We start from the raw sequence: 16,782 nt of genomic DNA, 5'->3' as shown, positions 1-16,782 counted from the left end.
AGGATTTGGTGTCTCTTGATTGATGCTAACATTGCTCACGTATGAATCAATGAGTAACTGCAAGCTGCTAAAGGATTTTTGCTCATATTTCACATAGAAGTGCTTTATGCTATGAACTCTGATGCAGGTAAGTATAAATCAGGTTCCTGATCCAGATCACAATATTAGTGGACGCAGTTTGTCATTATTTCCACTGTATAAAAAGAGCATTGGACTTGAGTAATTGATTGAAAAACACAATAAAATCTGTTTGCTGCATTTTGTGAAGCTGTGATCAGTGACCCATCCATCTGTGTTCTGTCCTGGCGTTTTCTCCAGTCTCTGGAAGCAAGTTTTCCTTTATACCATACCAGTGCTCTGAGGAAATTAAAAATAGATTGAAAACTAGAAGGAAACATTTTGTGAAATGCAAAGCCTTCCGACCTCAGCACAGTTTAGACCATTATTCCCTGTGTACATGCTTAGTTACCCTAAAGTCAAAGGTAGAAATAACCATTCATATACTCCTTAGAAGAGTTTAAGATCGTCCTCTCTGAAGCAAAATGCAGATTTAGAGATCTTTCCCCCTCCCCCCCAAAAAACAAGCTTACATACACAGCCTCAGGAGACTTGAAGCGCACTCCCACACACATACGCACACAATTTTCTGGCTCCAGATAATATGTAGAAAATCTTAAATTTGAACTGCATTCACTTTTGGACAAGCCACTGCAAACGTGCCTGCTGATAACACCACAAAGGTTTAACCTGCCCATGACAATTTAATGGAAGAAGAAGCTGAAAGAAGCAAGAAGTTAGACTCAGAGTAACAAACAGAATTAAATCAACAACAGTGTTATTCTCAGGATAGTAGACTGGGAGTTGTAGTTCCCAATTCAGGGAAACTTGCAGGAAAAAAACTACAGTTTCTAAAATGTAATGCAAAAAGCCAGAGAAGTAGTTCTTACAAGTCAATAATTGTTTAAAAACTGCTTAGCTTAAATACTTCATGTTTTAGTGATCAATTCATACTGCATTCATAGATTTCGTATGTGCAGTCTGTTAAAGACTATCATGGAAAGCACTTTGTAAAGAAGGTAATTGATAACGGTTGTCTATCGGTGAGGGAGGCATAAAAATATTACTTGTATCAGAGGCTGAGAAAGGAGATGAACACGCTATAACGAATTGAACGTTCAAATTATCTTTTGATGGAATCCTATCATAATGGTAATAAAAAAGCCTTAGGAGTTGTGTGTTGTCCGTCCGTTTTTTTATCGCTCAAGCTGGCCTCTGAAATCTAGAGAAATGAGTGGGTTGAATTTTAGCAAACTATGTTTTTAATGAATACAGTCAAACAGCATTATGCAAGTAGTGAATGAGAATGGGTTGTATTGTCTAGGTTTTAATATTCTGCTTCACCTCATTGCCAAAATACCCTCTGGTGTACTAAAATACAGAATGTAGACAAATCTCCCAATTCAGGATTCCCATTAGATTTTTTTTTATAAACTTGCCACAGTTCATCCTCCTGGCTTTACAGCAGTGGGTCTAATGCAGAACCATGAAAGACTCTGAGTGAAAGCACATGTCTGTTGACTCTTTCCCAAATGAATTCTAATTTTATGTGTGCAGAGACCAGTCAAGGATAAAAGTGCATGAAGCACTTAGAACTGTACATGAAGAATATTCCCTCGGGCAAAGTACCGGAAGGTTGTTGGTGCCCAAAAAGCTGCACCCCAGCATGAGTCAGTGTTTTGGGAAGAGGAAAGAAAAGGGAACAAGGGTTGGGAGGGAGTGGGGGGTGGAATTGTATTAGCAATTATTAGCACTACAGAAGCAATTGCTATAGCGTACATGAATGTTTATTAAAGATGTATCGAAGATCCAGCATCGATATAACACTTTCTGAATTTAAAATAGTCTCATAACGAGACCAGGAATTGAAATAACAATTGCAGGCAATAAGTAATAGCAACGATATTGTAGTTAGATACTACAATATCTAAACGGAAATAAGCGAATTCACAATTAAAATGTAAATTCTTACAAATGTCACAGAAGAAAAAAAATTAGTAATTATGTTTCAAAACTTCCAGTCAGTTCAAAGATTCCATAATCTGTTTTTATATATTAAAATGTTTGCTAATATAACTAATTTTTATTGAGTTATACAAAAAAATTAATACTGTAAAATTACTGCTGTATCACCTACCTCAATAGAATACAACAACTTGCAATTTATAAAGCGACCCTCAGGTAGGGTAGCGACCCAGAGCGCTTTAATACTGTAGACACTAATACAGAGAGTAAGCTTTCTTGGCAACTCAATCTTCTCAATAGTACCCGCAGAGCAACCATATATTAGAGGCTGATTTCTAAATGGTTATCCAAAATTTTTTGAATGACATCAGTTACATACAAGGCCTCTACACAATCACTTTAAACATTTCTGCCCACCCAACTCCTCACATGTTCACTTGTAGCTTCTTGATGAAATTCAAAAGAGATATATGAGACTTTTAAATGTATTTTAGACATCAGTTTGTGTCTGACAAAAACCTCCTTGCACTATCAAGAATGCTATGTTTTCGGTCTTCTACAGAGCATCCACATTGGCCTAGAAGATTACCCTTTTTAACACAGAAATCGCAGAACAGTTGGTGGAGAGTTAATTCACAGTCTTAGTCCATTTTTATCCCAGAGTCTTTTTATATCAGTGTAAATCCAGTATTGTTTTAAAAGTGTTGAGTACAAATGGTACAATTAAGCTGCACTGGTAGAAGTCCAACATTTCTAATGTTGCTGGACCTAATGCAATTTGTTTCCAGCAATACAGTAGTTGAGTGCAGAAAACAGGTTTTATATACCAACAAATGGCATTTATATAGGGTCTTTCACGTCAAGAGGATCTCCCAAGGCACTGGGCAGGCGAGGGTTTGCACCCGAGCTGGGGGGGGGGCAAGGGATTTGGGGGTGGAAAGATGACTGAAGGCACAGTCAAACAGGAACATCTTAAGAGTCATTTAAAAGTGAAATCAGGAAGCATTTTTTCACTCAAAGGATGGTAGAAATCTGGAATTCTCTTCCTCAAAAGGCCATGGATGCTGGATCCATCCACACCTTCAAGGGTGAGGTTGATTGGTAGGTCAGGTATTAAGGGATATAGGGAGAAAGCAGGAGATTGGAATTGAAAGGATTAGTTGAAGTACAGATCATCCATGATCTAATTAAATGGTGGAACATGCTTGAAGGGCTGAATGGTCTCCTCCTGTTCCTATATCTTAAGATGGAAATATGTCTCATAGATTAAAATCATACTTGCTGAATGCAGAGTAGAAACCTGCGCATATGTACCTTAGTAGACAGAATTTGTGACCCATGTAAAATGCTGCTTTTTTTCCCCATCAATTCAATGTGTTAATATTATTCAATCATTGAATTATAAAAAGGGCATAAAAAAGTAGACCCACCATGCTGGTGTAAACCGACATGTTACAAATTCCCATATAAGAAATGGTTCCAAAAGCAAGGAAGTTAAGCACACATTATCCAAACAGTTAAAGAGCAAGCAGGCTGCAAACCTGGATTTCCTGCTTACATTCTGAGGGCAATATTTAGAAATGTACCTTAAAATTTTCTCCCCTTGTCCTCTACAGCAGTTGGCTCTTTTTTCATTCCAATAGGGTTTGTATCCATGGGCATTCTACTACCTTGTCCAGGTGGCCATTATTCAAGAGCCTCTTATGATCTCATGATCAATTAGCTGTGCTTTTATAGCTGCTTTAAAATAGTTTAATTTTGTCAACCTTAAGAGCCACTTTCGTGGTGCACAAATGTACTCATTCCTCGACTATTCTAATTGCATTAAGGTTTGATGGGGTTAAAATGCACGTTTAGTACCAATTGTAAATTGCAAGAGCAGTTTTGCACTATGGACTCCCATCCCTTGAGAACTGAATCAAGACGATTCAAGCTCATTTCATTTGTGACCCTTAACAGCTATCAGAGCCATGAGCTCGTCATCCCATCTGTCTGAGCTGGATTTGAACCCAGGTCCCATTAGTAAATATTTGATGATGCACAGATGTAATGGTTACGTGATTTAGTCAAATAAGTATTGACTTGCACATGTTTTGCTGCCTTTGAATAACACTAATTGATTTCAGGCTCAGACCCTTAATTTTTCCATAATCTTTCTTTCTGCAGTTATCAACAAAACTCAAAGACAGCAACTGGAAGCAGCAAGTTACTCCTCTCGTTTTGCTTTGGGACTTTTCTATGAGTGTGGCACACACTTCGATGTTCCCTGGGCAGCGAAGTATATCTCCGAGAATCCCTGCATACGTTTCATCTCCATCGATAATAAAAAACGTAGTTTAGGTCAGAGCACCATCTATTTCTCTTTGTCAGGTAACAATACAGTTAATAGAATGTAATAGGAATTGTTTTTATGGAAACATTCACATGGAAACCATAACACTCAGTCAGATCTACAACATGGATAGATTAAAGATAATGTTATTGCAACAACTCTTACAATTTTTATGAATTGCTTATTCAAAATACGATTTTAGCTATCCTACTGATATTCTAATCCATGGCATAATAACATAAATATAAGATTTAAGATCTGAAAACTAGCTGGTTTGATTGTGGGTTATGAAATTAACCAGAGGTCAAGTTTCTTGTCCAATCCATGACTGTGTTTGGAGTGTAGTACTGTATATTTGTCCATCAAGAAAGACTAATAGAATTTATATCTCATTATTTTTTCTGGTTCATTTGAATAGAATCTCCCCAAATTGGATCCTCCATAGTTGTCCACACCAGTGTTCAATTTGGAGCTGAACATATCAATAAAGATAGGAAGGTGGTGGAGCCTCTGATCCTTGAACAACTTCAGCAACTTCTGCCAGGATTACCCCAGTCTACCAGCACTAATTGTCAAAAGTGGAGACACTCTCAGGTAACCCCTCTGCTCGACCATAGCAAATTTTCCATTTTGGGTTACAAATGTAGCCTTCAAATACCAAAGATGGTGTTTTTAAAGAAAACATTGAAATAATCCTTTATCTTGTTTTAACTGAAATATTTCAAAAGATTTTAACAATCACACAATAACGCCAGAATGGTACGGGATGTATAATATCTGGCATACACACTGGATGAATCCCACAGAATGAAATGCTCAAGTTTATTTAGTTGGACAATTGGAATGTTTTCAGATTTGAACATAGCTGAATGTTGATCTAAATAAAGCTTTTCTGAAGTTGAATACTTGAATATTTAATTGCAAGACTACTCGATTTTAACCTTATGTCTCTATTCATTTGAATTTTTAATCATGCTGCCTAACAAACTTCAGGTACATAGATTTTGCCTTTGTTACTAACACAGTCCTTAAATTTAGAAGCAGGTCAGCATATTTTGACAACTGAGCAAGAGTAGGTGCTTCCCTCTTGGAGAGACACAGAGAGGCTTTCCTCCTCCTTAGGACTCCTGCGTACAGATCAGCTCTGCCATAGGGCCACCCTGCAAGCTGCAATATTATATTATTATGATTTTGGATGGAAAGCAAGAATGGATACCTCCCCCACTTTGCATCGCTGTAAAAGGCAACTTCGTGGAAAGCTAGGCTTTATTCTATTTTGCAGAATTGAATTTGAATTGAAAATCTAATGTTTCTTTAATATCTGCATAGAAATTATAGTTTTACATGTGATACATTCCCCATGAGTCTTTCTTCCAGGACATGCAGAACAATCCCACATGTGCTAACGTACCGTCAGCTTGCCTGAAATGGGGTGTAACTATACCAGCTGCACAAGAGCATGTGGAAGTGCTACTGCTGACTGTTGTGTGTTGAAGCAGAACATTCCTTAGTGACTGATTATGTGATAATCCTGCTCAGAACTATGTTAACCCCACTTTATATGGGTTTTGTGAGAAGTCCAGCTAGTTAGTCTCTTGCAGAGCTTCAAATGGTGTAATTATTATTGATGAAAACCTTTGGATCAATGTTTGTCAGTTTCTTCATCGGATGAATGGTGTGCATGCCAAACATTAAAAGCCCTTTAACATATCTTAATATCAATATTACTGTAGGGCTATCAGCACTTATAGCTGTCTACTGTTCCAATATATTGACACAAATTAATGGTGTTTAGTTCTTTAGAGCAAGATTTTGTTTTCCGACAAGACGCAATGCCAAAAGCACATCTTTTATTCTGTTCAGCAGCATGAATTATTTAACTTTTTTCCATCTTTAGTATTATTTTTCTGTTTTCTTGTCTGCTACAACTCATGCACTATAGCTTAAACCAGTGATTTGGTAGGTGCTATGCTGCTAGGACATTAGAAAAGGTACAAGAGTGGCCCACTGATTATCCTTTCTTGTTGAAAAGTGTCTGGCCTTCTCTTGCTTTTTTTAAAAATATATTGGCGAGTGAGGTTTGGCCCCACTCACCCACTTTTAAATGAATTAAGGGAATGAGGATTGTCCCTGCAGAAAACCCTTAAGTTTGTAGATACAACTTTGCATCACAACAGGGGTTGACCTTCACAGTGCTGACATTTTGCAAATGACAATTTGCTAGTTTCAGCTAGAAAGAAAGATAGCAAAGGCACTCCTCGAGAGGAAAATCAAATGAGATCAATGTTGTGTTATAAACTGTTGTGAAACCCGAGTTAAATTGGGACAACTGTATGTTATTCATGCTGTATGTCCAATGTATGTAGGATTTTAATATTTCCGACTCCCTTTCGCAGGTTACCCATGGAGTCTTGAACTGCCCAGGCTACATGACTCTTCACATTCAGCCTCTTCTCGTGTGTGGTGGTGACGGCTTTACACGGTCAAATTTCGATGGTTGCGTGGAGTCTGCCTTAACGATTTTGGATGTATTCAAATCTAATTTTTAAAAGACTGTATTTTACTGTGACTCTTAAATGTTTCACTTTGTCTCTGATTACATTCACTACTATAAAACGCATTGCTCAGAAATGAAGGAGTGCTACTCAGTTTATAGATGAAATCAATCACCCAAGAGAATTCAGCACATAGATCAGATTTGCATGCGAGTTTAAAAATAATGGCAAAATGTTATACCTTCTGCACTCCAGAGAGACTGCACTGAGTACATTGTAAGAAACTGATGAACAATTGTATGTCATGTTATTACATGTGCACCATTTCAGGCTAATATTCAGATATTTTACAAAGTGGAATTATCAGGCAAATTGTTCCATGTGTCATGAGCAGCTTAAAAAGGGGAAAACTAGTAGCATTTCATCACTCAATCAAATGCATTATGTACCGTTCATTTGAGTCATTCCTTAAAGTATGCAGGCAGATACAAAACATCTCTTTAACTTCTGCTGAATGGTTTCTCTGACCTTCTGCTGAATCTGCACAATGTTACTTTTAAAACAAAGCAACAGAATTATTTTGTTCAATTTTAGCTGTCACGGCGGCTTTCGAAACCCAATTTGTTTTAGTTTTGCAGACATTTTTGGCCATTGAAATACAAAATCATCATTCTGTCTGGCCCCAATTTATGATTTTCTGTGGATCTGAGACTTCAGCATCCAATGTACTTTTTAATCCATTGTGTGAGGAGAAATGTAAAACGCAGATTGATTTCAACAGTGCTTATTTGGATTTTGCAAGTGAAACTGGCGTGGTTTACAGTGAAATTGAGAGTATGTCACATTAATTTGCAGTTATCTCTGTGAGGAAATGGAGAGAACATTTAAAATGTGCTGGCATCAACACATCCCAAAAGACTGCAGGTTTCATCTGACACATTTTGTTAAAATACTGCTGAGACCTAGTATTTGAATTCTTTTGTGCAGCACTTGCCAATAATGTAAATAGTTGTAGATCTGCACTCGTCATTCACATCATCCAATGGAGACTTCTTCAGCTAAGCAACTGGTGAACATGAGCCAAGCAAGACTCCCCTTTTTATATTAAAGAAAGATACTTTGTGTAGAAACAAGTGCCAAGATTATTTCCTATAACAGAATTTTATGACTAAATTGGTCAGTTACCAGTAAGAAGTGAAGATCAAGAACAAAATGAAAATGCTAATTTTGTTGGGTTTCCATACACTTTGATTTTCTTTATTAAATTTGCACTTTTCATTTGTGCATCATTTCATTATTTCTTTCCCCTTCAAATAGTTTTCTGTGTTACATTGAGATTTTCCTCTTCCCTGTGAATTTTTACACTTTAACATAAACGTACAACACTAATCTTTGAATGCGCTTCCATTGCTATATTAATTTAGAGGTTAATACGTGACTTTAAAGAGCAGATGTGAGTTTTATAATTATAGCAATTTTTAAGATATATTTATTCTAGCATAATTATCACTTTGTACTGCCTGAAATGACAAATTGTAGTGATTGGGAGGAATCGGGGCTGGTCTTAAGAACCTCTGCTTCCCAGTTATATGGTCAATGTCTCCCAGTGTTACTTGCCGCTTAGAGAGTTTGTCTGTGGTTTGTACATTGGTAGTTTTATCAGCCAATGATTAAACAAGCGTATCTCTCAGGTTTGAAACCACAAGAACCTTATCCACAGACAAGTTACTGCCAAAAGAGTCAATCAACTGGTACCTTTCAAAAAGCATTACAAACAAGGAAAAGCTTGTCAGCAGCACAGATGAGCTGCATTTCTTGAACCTAATAGAAATGAAATATGGAATAATGTCAAAATATCAGTTTTCAACATGGCTCAAATTTATTGTGCAACAAGGCAACTTGGCATATCTTATACCAAAAAAAGCGATGGAAACAAAGAGCACAATGTCATGTAGATTTTCTCCCCTTCACTAAGCCATGGGGTTATCTTCAAGCCTCAGTCCTTAAAAAGTATAATAAATTGGTACTGGAGAACCCTTTTTGGAAAGTTTGTGTACAAAGCATATAAATATACTATTGATAGTTGGACATTAATTCAAGAAAATAATTTATGGCACAGTTATTTTAGGATTTATTTTAAAAAATATTGAAATGTTTCAAATAGTAGTGGATAAAACCAGCAAACAAGTTATTCCTGCTCCAAGAAATTAATATGTAAAAGAAAGCTTTTTTTAAAAAAAAATGCTTTGATTAAAAGAATCATTCATCACTGCATCAACATAATACATGGTGAACGATTAATCAACTCCCAGCCGTTGGCCCCACTGGGCCAGCCACGTGCAAGTCTATATCGAAGCAGGTTTGAAAAAAAGAGATGAAGAGAGCCAAGAGAGAACTAGAAACGACATAACAGCAGATGGAAAACATAACAGAAAAAAGTGTGTCCAATATTATAACAGAGAGAATGCAATTGAAAAAAAGACAATGAATAGGAGATAATAAAATGTACTAACTGATTACATCACGCGACCTGCAAAACTTTGACATTTGAAGGCAGAGGTTCTTGTTAGAGTCAAGCAGCTGAAAACTAGTCAAATCCCCTGATGGAAACCACCAGAGGACTTAGAAAGACAATGGAGGAGATTTGTAAATAACTAGCGCTCATCTTGAAAGAGTCGGTGAACACCAATCTCAATCCTAATGGAGCCAATAAGCAGAAGCAACTTTTTTGTGAAAATAAAAGTCAAAATTGGTCTTGCCTGAAACTTTTTGAAGAGGTGAGGATAGAAAGTCATAACTAGACTTCCAAAGGCAGAAATGTACCACATAAGAGTATCCTTCACATACTAACATCAGTGTTGGGTACCACGACAGAAACAAGGCACCTGGCCCGAGAGACGTGCAAACAGGCTGATCCTCAGTTTCAGAGGGATGAACACGCTGCTTCCGCTCGGTTGGTTCCAGCCTCCTGTTCGTCCCTCGGGCCCTCTGCTCCACCATTGGGGTCGTGCCTTCAGCTACTACCCCCCGAAACTCTCCCTCAATCCTCCCGCCTTGCTCCCTCCCTCCCCACCTTCAAATCCCCCCTAAAGATCTTCCTTATTGATCAAGCTTATTATCACCTTCCTCCCTCTCCCTTTGGTTTGGAGTCAGATTCTGCCACTATTTAGTAGTTTTTAACTATAGGTAATATAGTTTCCTTGGGCCATGGCCTCGTGACCAAAATTCTCCCAAGTGCCAAAGTATTTATCTCAGTCATGCCATCAGGGGGAGCCACTGAACAGAGGGCAGGCAAGAGAATCCAAGAGCAGCTAATCCTGGGATGTGCTGGAACAACTGGTTCTGGAGTGATATTGGCAGAGACCTGGGAGCAAGTCGTTACTTTACCGGAGAATTAGACCATGTTTTGTAATGGGGAGAAGAGAAAACAGAAAGGGGAAACATAGAAATCCCAGTTGGAGTTCATACGATTTTTAGTAGGAAAGAGTTACACAATACCATATTTTACACTTAATATAAAAAAGTCTCATCTCAGGAGGATGTCCTAAAGTGCTTAAACATTTTATCTGGGAATCGGAGCTGAGGGGGTTGGAATAATACTATTGCTGTACTACAACTAATAAAAGACAGATCAAACCTCTAGGCTGATATTCCAGTTTCCACTTCTACTTTTCTAAAAAAAGTAGAAGTATGCGTTCACCTGAAAGGAGATTAAACACAAACTGGAATAAGAATAAATTTGCAGCAAGCTCTCCCAAGGTGTTGCTGATGGCATCCTAGTGGTCAGCTTTTAACCCAGAGCCGTTCTGCATGCACTCAGATCCATTGCATCACCCTCTTTGTGAAGTTAGCAGCTATTTTAGGCTCTTAATTGATTTGCATATACAAGAATTTGCTTTTGCATTTCAAAAAATTACCATTGAATATCAATTAATGAATATTCATGCTTCTGAAATAATCCCTTCATCACCCAACATGCCCTAACAGAGCGACTCACAGGCCTCTGCCAATGCTCTTCGTTTTCTGGCCACTGGGAAGCATGCTGTAAATTCATGGTTGACTCACCCATTGATTTCTCTGTCTCCATGTGGAGGCATCCTTTGTTTTGTGCCTCCTCTAATTGTCAAGACATTTGCTGTGTAATACAAATCCACATTCCATCATTCAATGGAGCAGTACATAAAAGCATTACGTCATACAGATGTCATCTCTCCTTTGTATTTTTGGCCTTATTTACTTTAAGCAGGATTTATTCTCCTCCCTCTCTCCCTCCTCCTTTGCTTCCTGTCTGACTCTCAAGGGACCTATTTATGTTTGGTGCCTTTTTTTTTACACTCTAACACTGCCTGCCTGGTCCCAGTCAGTCCTTATGTTCTATTTCCTCATTCTATTTGCTCTGGAAAAAAAACTCTTGAGATTCTGCTCCCTCCAGGCTGAGTAAGGAACAGATAGAATAAACAATCACACTGCTTATAGCCATCTAAAGCTGAAAAAAAGTTAGGAAATGCGATCCGACACTGGACACACCAAAATATCTTAGCTTTTAAAATTGCTCTACACAAAACACAGGAAAGCCAGACACAGTAAAAGACTGAAAGAATATACGTAAAAATGAAAACTTTTTTTCCATATAATTTTTTTTCTCTCTTCTGAAGGCATTTCACTTCCTTTTTTTGTGCTAGCGTACGGTTTCATTGATGCCACGTTAACAGCTAGTGCTTTACTAAGTACCTCTGATAACTATTTTTCATAAGTGAAACGTTGACAGTGAATGTTTGCAGACTATTCAACTGTGGCAGGTGGGGGGGAAGGAAATGGAGCAAATAGTTGAGCTGATCCTCTCCACACCCAGCAAGCACACTTTCTAGTTGCAATCAGGATAATTATTCCTGACTAATTTTCCTTTTCTTAACTCAGGGTCACTGATGCCAATTGTAGCACCTGAAACTGCTGCCCCGCTGAGATGAACTAATCTGGAACAGTCTGGTCTATATTACCGAATGCTGGATTGACCAGCATTCCTTTACCAACCAGGTAAGTGGCTCTCACATATCTGAAGAAAAATTGCTTAACTGGCATTTTCACATTCCCTAGCTATTGTAATTTCTGGATTAATATTGTGCAATCCCGCTTAAATGTTTACTTAAGCAATGTTTAATACAATACTAATTTACATTTCTAAAGCTCCTTTCAGATCAAGGCGCTAAACTGTCAAGGATTAGGACTGAGTGAGTGGTTGGGATCAGGGAGGGTGGGAGCGGAGAGGGTGGCCAAAGGCACAGTCAAAGAGGAGGGTCTTGAGGCATGTCTTGAGGGAGGCAAAGGAGGGAGTGAGGTGAAGGGAGTATGAAATGGGGTGGGGGCAGAGAAGCTAAAGACCCAACTGCTGATTGGGAGCAGGTCACTATCTGCAGTTGAGGGAGCAGACAGGTTGATAAGTGACTGGCAGGTCGGAGAGGTAGGAGGGGGCAAGGCCGTGGAGGGCCTTGAAGGTGAGGACGATGATTTTGAACTCAATCCTTTGAGAGATGGGGAGCCAGTGGACCCGGGTGAGGATAATGAAATGTACTGACATTAAAAAGGTTGAAATTACTTTTGCAACATTTGTCTTATCTGTTGGATCTGTCTTTCATGTGTTTTTTATATATAAAGAAACCATAAGGGTTGAACTGGGCTAAACCTCTACTCGATAACAAAACTGAGCGATTGATCTGTGGTGAGTTAGTTGATATCAGTCATTGCAGAAGTCAAACTGCACTTTTATAGAACCTTGTGTTGAAATTTCTCAAAACACTTCAGAGCTAAATGCAGTAAAGTGCAGCAACTGTTATTTGAAACCTTTTACACCAATAAGCTGCCACAAACAACAACAACAACAAGATTCCATTTATAGAGCTCATTTCACGTCGGGAGGACATCCCAAGGCGCTGTACAGTTGGGTCCGGACCCGAGTAGGAGGGAAATGGTCAGGGTGAGGGGAGGGAAGGGAGGGAGCGAGGAGGGGGTAGAGAGTCGAGAGGGGAGCTGAAGGCACGGTCAAAGAGAAAGGTCTTGAGACCGGCCTTGAAGGAGGAAAGGGAGGAAGCAAGGCGAAGGCACTGGGGGATAGAGTTCCAGAGCCTAGGGGCTGAGAGGCTGAAGGCCCGGCCACCAATGGTAGGGCGGTTGGGGCGGGGGATGTGGAGCAGACCGGAGCCAGAGGTACGGAGCATACGGGCAGGTAGGTAGGGGGATAGTAGGTCGAAGAGGTAGGAGGGAGCAAGGCTGTGAATAAGTGGATAAACAGCCATTAAATTAATTTGAGGTGGTGGCCAGGACACTAGGAGAAGCACCTTTTCCTTTTTTCAAATCTACCCTTCGGATGAGATGTTAAACTAAGTGCCAGTCTGCCTGTTATAGGGGATGTTAAAAATCCAATCCAGTTTCATCCTTGCCAACAATCTTCCAGATGAAATAGATCATTTACTTAATAGCTATTTGTAGGGCATTGCTGTATGCAAACTTGCTGCTATGTTCACCTTCAAAAAAACAGTCATTACACTTTACAGTAAAATCCTGTGAAGTGCTTTAAGTCATCCTCCCAATTATCAAATGTAAAAATTATTATATTTATTATGTAAATGGTTAGTCAGTGATGAAGTGGATTTACTCTGAATTCAAACCAGACTGTATCCACTCACTGGAACACAGGATTGGACCTCCATGCAGATATATAAGAGCAATCAAAGTGGAAGGAAAAATTAAAATAAAGAAAAGCGGACAATTGAGCTGGTTCAGTATTCATTAAAAGACCTTTAGCCATCAATAGAATGAACAAAGATCATTGAATCAAAGATTGACTAGGTTCTGAGTTAGTACTCAAAGTGAATGCTCGTCTGTTCTTGCAGTAAAACTTATACAGTGAACTCCCTCTATAGTACTATTTTGGGAGTCATTGAACATCTGTGATTTAAAAGGACTGTTTTATATGGATTCAGTGTTAGTGAGAAATCCTTAAACAATGCATGCTGTATTAGAGAACTTTGTAGATCTGAGAGACAAGTAATGGAGGTCTACATGATGTAGATACATTTTATTGTAGAGCATTAATAACAATATAAAAATCCTTGCATTTGATATAGTACCTTATCATGTCTTCGAGATGTCTCAAAGCACTTCACAGAATATACTGTAGAGTGAATTTACTGTATATTTTGTGGGTGAAACCCAGCAGCCAATTGTGCATAGTAGTGCCCCACAAACAGTTGTGAACGGAATGACCAAATTGTTATTATTATTTATTTATTAAAAGGGATTATTGCCCCCGGAAAAGCTATCTGTCAATTGAGTGCCAACCGGGTTCCTACTTACTGCTCGGTAAACGGAGGTGTGCTTAGACTTACAGCTTCAAACAGGAGAAGTCAGCATGGAAGAGATTGAGAACAGGGCATCGAACAAATATATACTTGGCCCTAACAAAGGAAATTAGAAAGAGCAGTATGTACTGCCTCCACTAACTGGATTACAGATGATTTTTCAAAACAAACTCGGATCGGTATTGCACAACTGCAGTAGTGTATAATTTTGATGTCAACACTCACAGCTCATGCATTCTACAGATGTGCCAAAGAAAAGAAAAAGGCCAAGTCAGAAAATTAGACTATAACATTTAAACAAGATGCACTGGGAAATGAGAGGACAAAAACATATTTAAGTAAAACGGCTCAGAAGAGCCAGCTTTATAGTCGAGTGTGGTTAACCCATGAGAGGCCACTTCCTTCTGCTCTCAGGATAGCAAAGCAACAATGTGATGGCAGTTTAGAGGAAGAGATTCACTTGTCTTTGATAACACTGAAGTACTGGTTAACAAAAAAAAATTATTTCAATGTTCAAATTTGAGCCTTTCTCGACTTCAAAGTTATTGCCGTTGAGCAGGTTTGATCAGTTCTTGCTCATTGGAGCACAGCAATCTCCAACTTGCTGTCAGGACCTCATAGTGAGGTATTGATAGTGGTCAGAATGAAGTCAACAGTGTGCCCAGATTATCATGTTCTGGTGAGGAAAATGTAGTGGTGGAAGCCACATATAGATTTCTGAGCCATAAATGCCAGCCAGCTACAAACAAGTTATTGTCTTTTGTGCACTGTATGAATAATACAACATACACCTAATATAAACTGGCTGTACTCTTACCCCTTCTCCCGCCTACCACCCTGCTATTTCCAGCCTGAGTTCTGTTGATCCAATGGCCAAGAAACGTAATAATTTTAAAGATATGAAAGTTTCAATTAGTATTAATATCATATGGTCAACTCCCTTGGTATCTTTCACCTTCCTCTCACCATGAGTGTCTAGGTTTCATTGGTTTGAAAGTTTGAGATTTACAACTTCAAACCAATGTGACAGCAGGGTGGCCTTCATTTCCAAAGCCTCCCTTGGTCTTACCCCCTACTCCTCTGGCTGCTTCCCTTCCTTCGAGCACCTCACCCTCTTCCACCCCTCTCTCCCATTGAAAATCCTCCTCGTCTACCGTCCCCCTAAACCCCCCAGCTCCTTCCACACAGATATCTGTACTCTTCTCTCTTCCCTGTCCCTCTGCTCCGAACGCCTGCTCATAATAGGCTATTTCAACCTCCACCTAAACTCCCCTTGCACTACTTCTGCTGACTTCACTGCCCTCCTCTCCTCCCTAAACCTCACCCTCCACATAAATTCACCAACCCACAACCCTGGTCATGCCCTTGACCTTGTTATCGCCCACAGCCTTGACATTTCTGACCTTAGCGTAGTGGACAAGGGCACCTCGGACCACTTCCTCATCTCCTTCTCTCATATCCCTCTATCCTCCACCAAGCCCTCAACCATCCTCTAACGCCCTTGGAAAAAGCTACCCTCTGAGACCCTCACAAAGGTCCTAACATCATCAAACATCCTATCCCTCTGGTCTTCCACGCGCGGAGATCCTGAAGCAGCTGTCCAGCTGCTCCATGATCGCCCCTCCTCCACTTTCAACTCCCTCGTCCAGGATCATCTCCAAACCCACCCGATCCCCCTGATACAACAACCATCTCTGCCGTCCTCCCACTCCCTCTTCGAACCCCTCCAGTCCGGTTTCTGCCCTGCCCACAGTCACAAACGACATTCTCTCTATCTGTGACCAGGGCTCCCTCTGCCTCCTTGTCCTCCTGGACCTCTCTGCCGCGTTCACCACAGTTGATCACGCCATCCTCCTCCACTGCCTTTCCACCGTCATCCAACTCAGTGGGACCGCACTCGCCTGGTTCGAGTCCTAGCTCACAAACCACCAGCAGTACATCTGCACAAACGGCTTCTTCTCCCCCAGTCCCCTGATGTTCTGTCAGCCTGCCTGTCAGACCTCAGCGGCTGGATGAGTGCAAATTTCCTTCAGCTGAACGTTGACAAGACAGAAGCCATACTCTTTGGCTCTCGTCAACGTCTAAAATCTCATGGTTCTCACCTCTTCCACCTACCCGACCTCCCTCTAAAACTCTCCGAACCTGTACGCAATCTAGGCATCAGGTTCGACCCCCAATTATCCTTCCTCCCCACAACCGGTCCCTCACCAGCATCGCTTTCTTCCACCTCCAACGCATCGCCCGTCTCTGCCAATACCTCACTCCAAAAGCCGCTGAAACCGTGGTCCATGCCTTTTTCACCTCTCGGCTGGACTATTCAAACGCCCTCCTCGCCGGTCTCCCCTCCACCACCATCCATAAAATCCAGATTAAAAACTCTGCCCCCCACATTCTCACCCGCACCAAACTCCGCTCTTCGATTACCCCAGTCCTCACCAGACTGCTCTGGCTCCTTGTCCCAGAGAGGATTGATTTCAAGATCCTCACCCTTGTCTTCAAATCCCTCTACTCCTCTGCACCCCCTACCTCTCTGACCTCCTCTCTCCTCAAAACAGTGCCCATTGCCTTCGTTCCTCCG

At 40.2% G+C, this 16,782-nt stretch overlaps 1 protein-coding gene across 2 annotated transcripts in view; it reads left to right on the top strand.

The window, feature by feature from the left end:
• Nucleotides 1-8,054, top strand: part of rnls (renalase, FAD-dependent amine oxidase) — a 52,074-nt gene extending 44,020 nt beyond the window's left edge. Inside the window, exons 5-7 of one of the 2 annotated variants that reach the window (XM_042336745.1) lie at nucleotides 4,189-4,362; nucleotides 4,773-4,948; nucleotides 6,751-8,054. In XM_042336745.1, the coding sequence (XP_042192679.1) occupies nucleotides 4,189-4,362; nucleotides 4,773-4,948; nucleotides 6,751-6,903 (503 nt within the window). In that variant the 3' untranslated portion in view covers nucleotides 6,904-8,054. Of the gene's footprint in view, nucleotides 1-4,188; nucleotides 4,393-4,772; nucleotides 4,949-6,750 lie in introns of both variants that reach the window. The other variant, XM_042336744.1, reaches the window with a different exon arrangement.
• Nucleotides 8,055-16,782: the final 8,728 nt, after the last annotated feature.

This window comes from Callorhinchus milii, unplaced genomic scaffold (assembly GCF_018977255.1).
Source record: "Callorhinchus milii isolate IMCB2004 unplaced genomic scaffold, IMCB_Cmil_1.0 Scaffold7, whole genome shotgun sequence".
Taxonomy (NCBI): domain Eukaryota; kingdom Metazoa; phylum Chordata; class Chondrichthyes; order Chimaeriformes; family Callorhinchidae; genus Callorhinchus; species Callorhinchus milii.
Note: the sequence above shows the minus strand (reverse complement) of the source record. Positions and strands in the feature narration are given on the sequence as shown.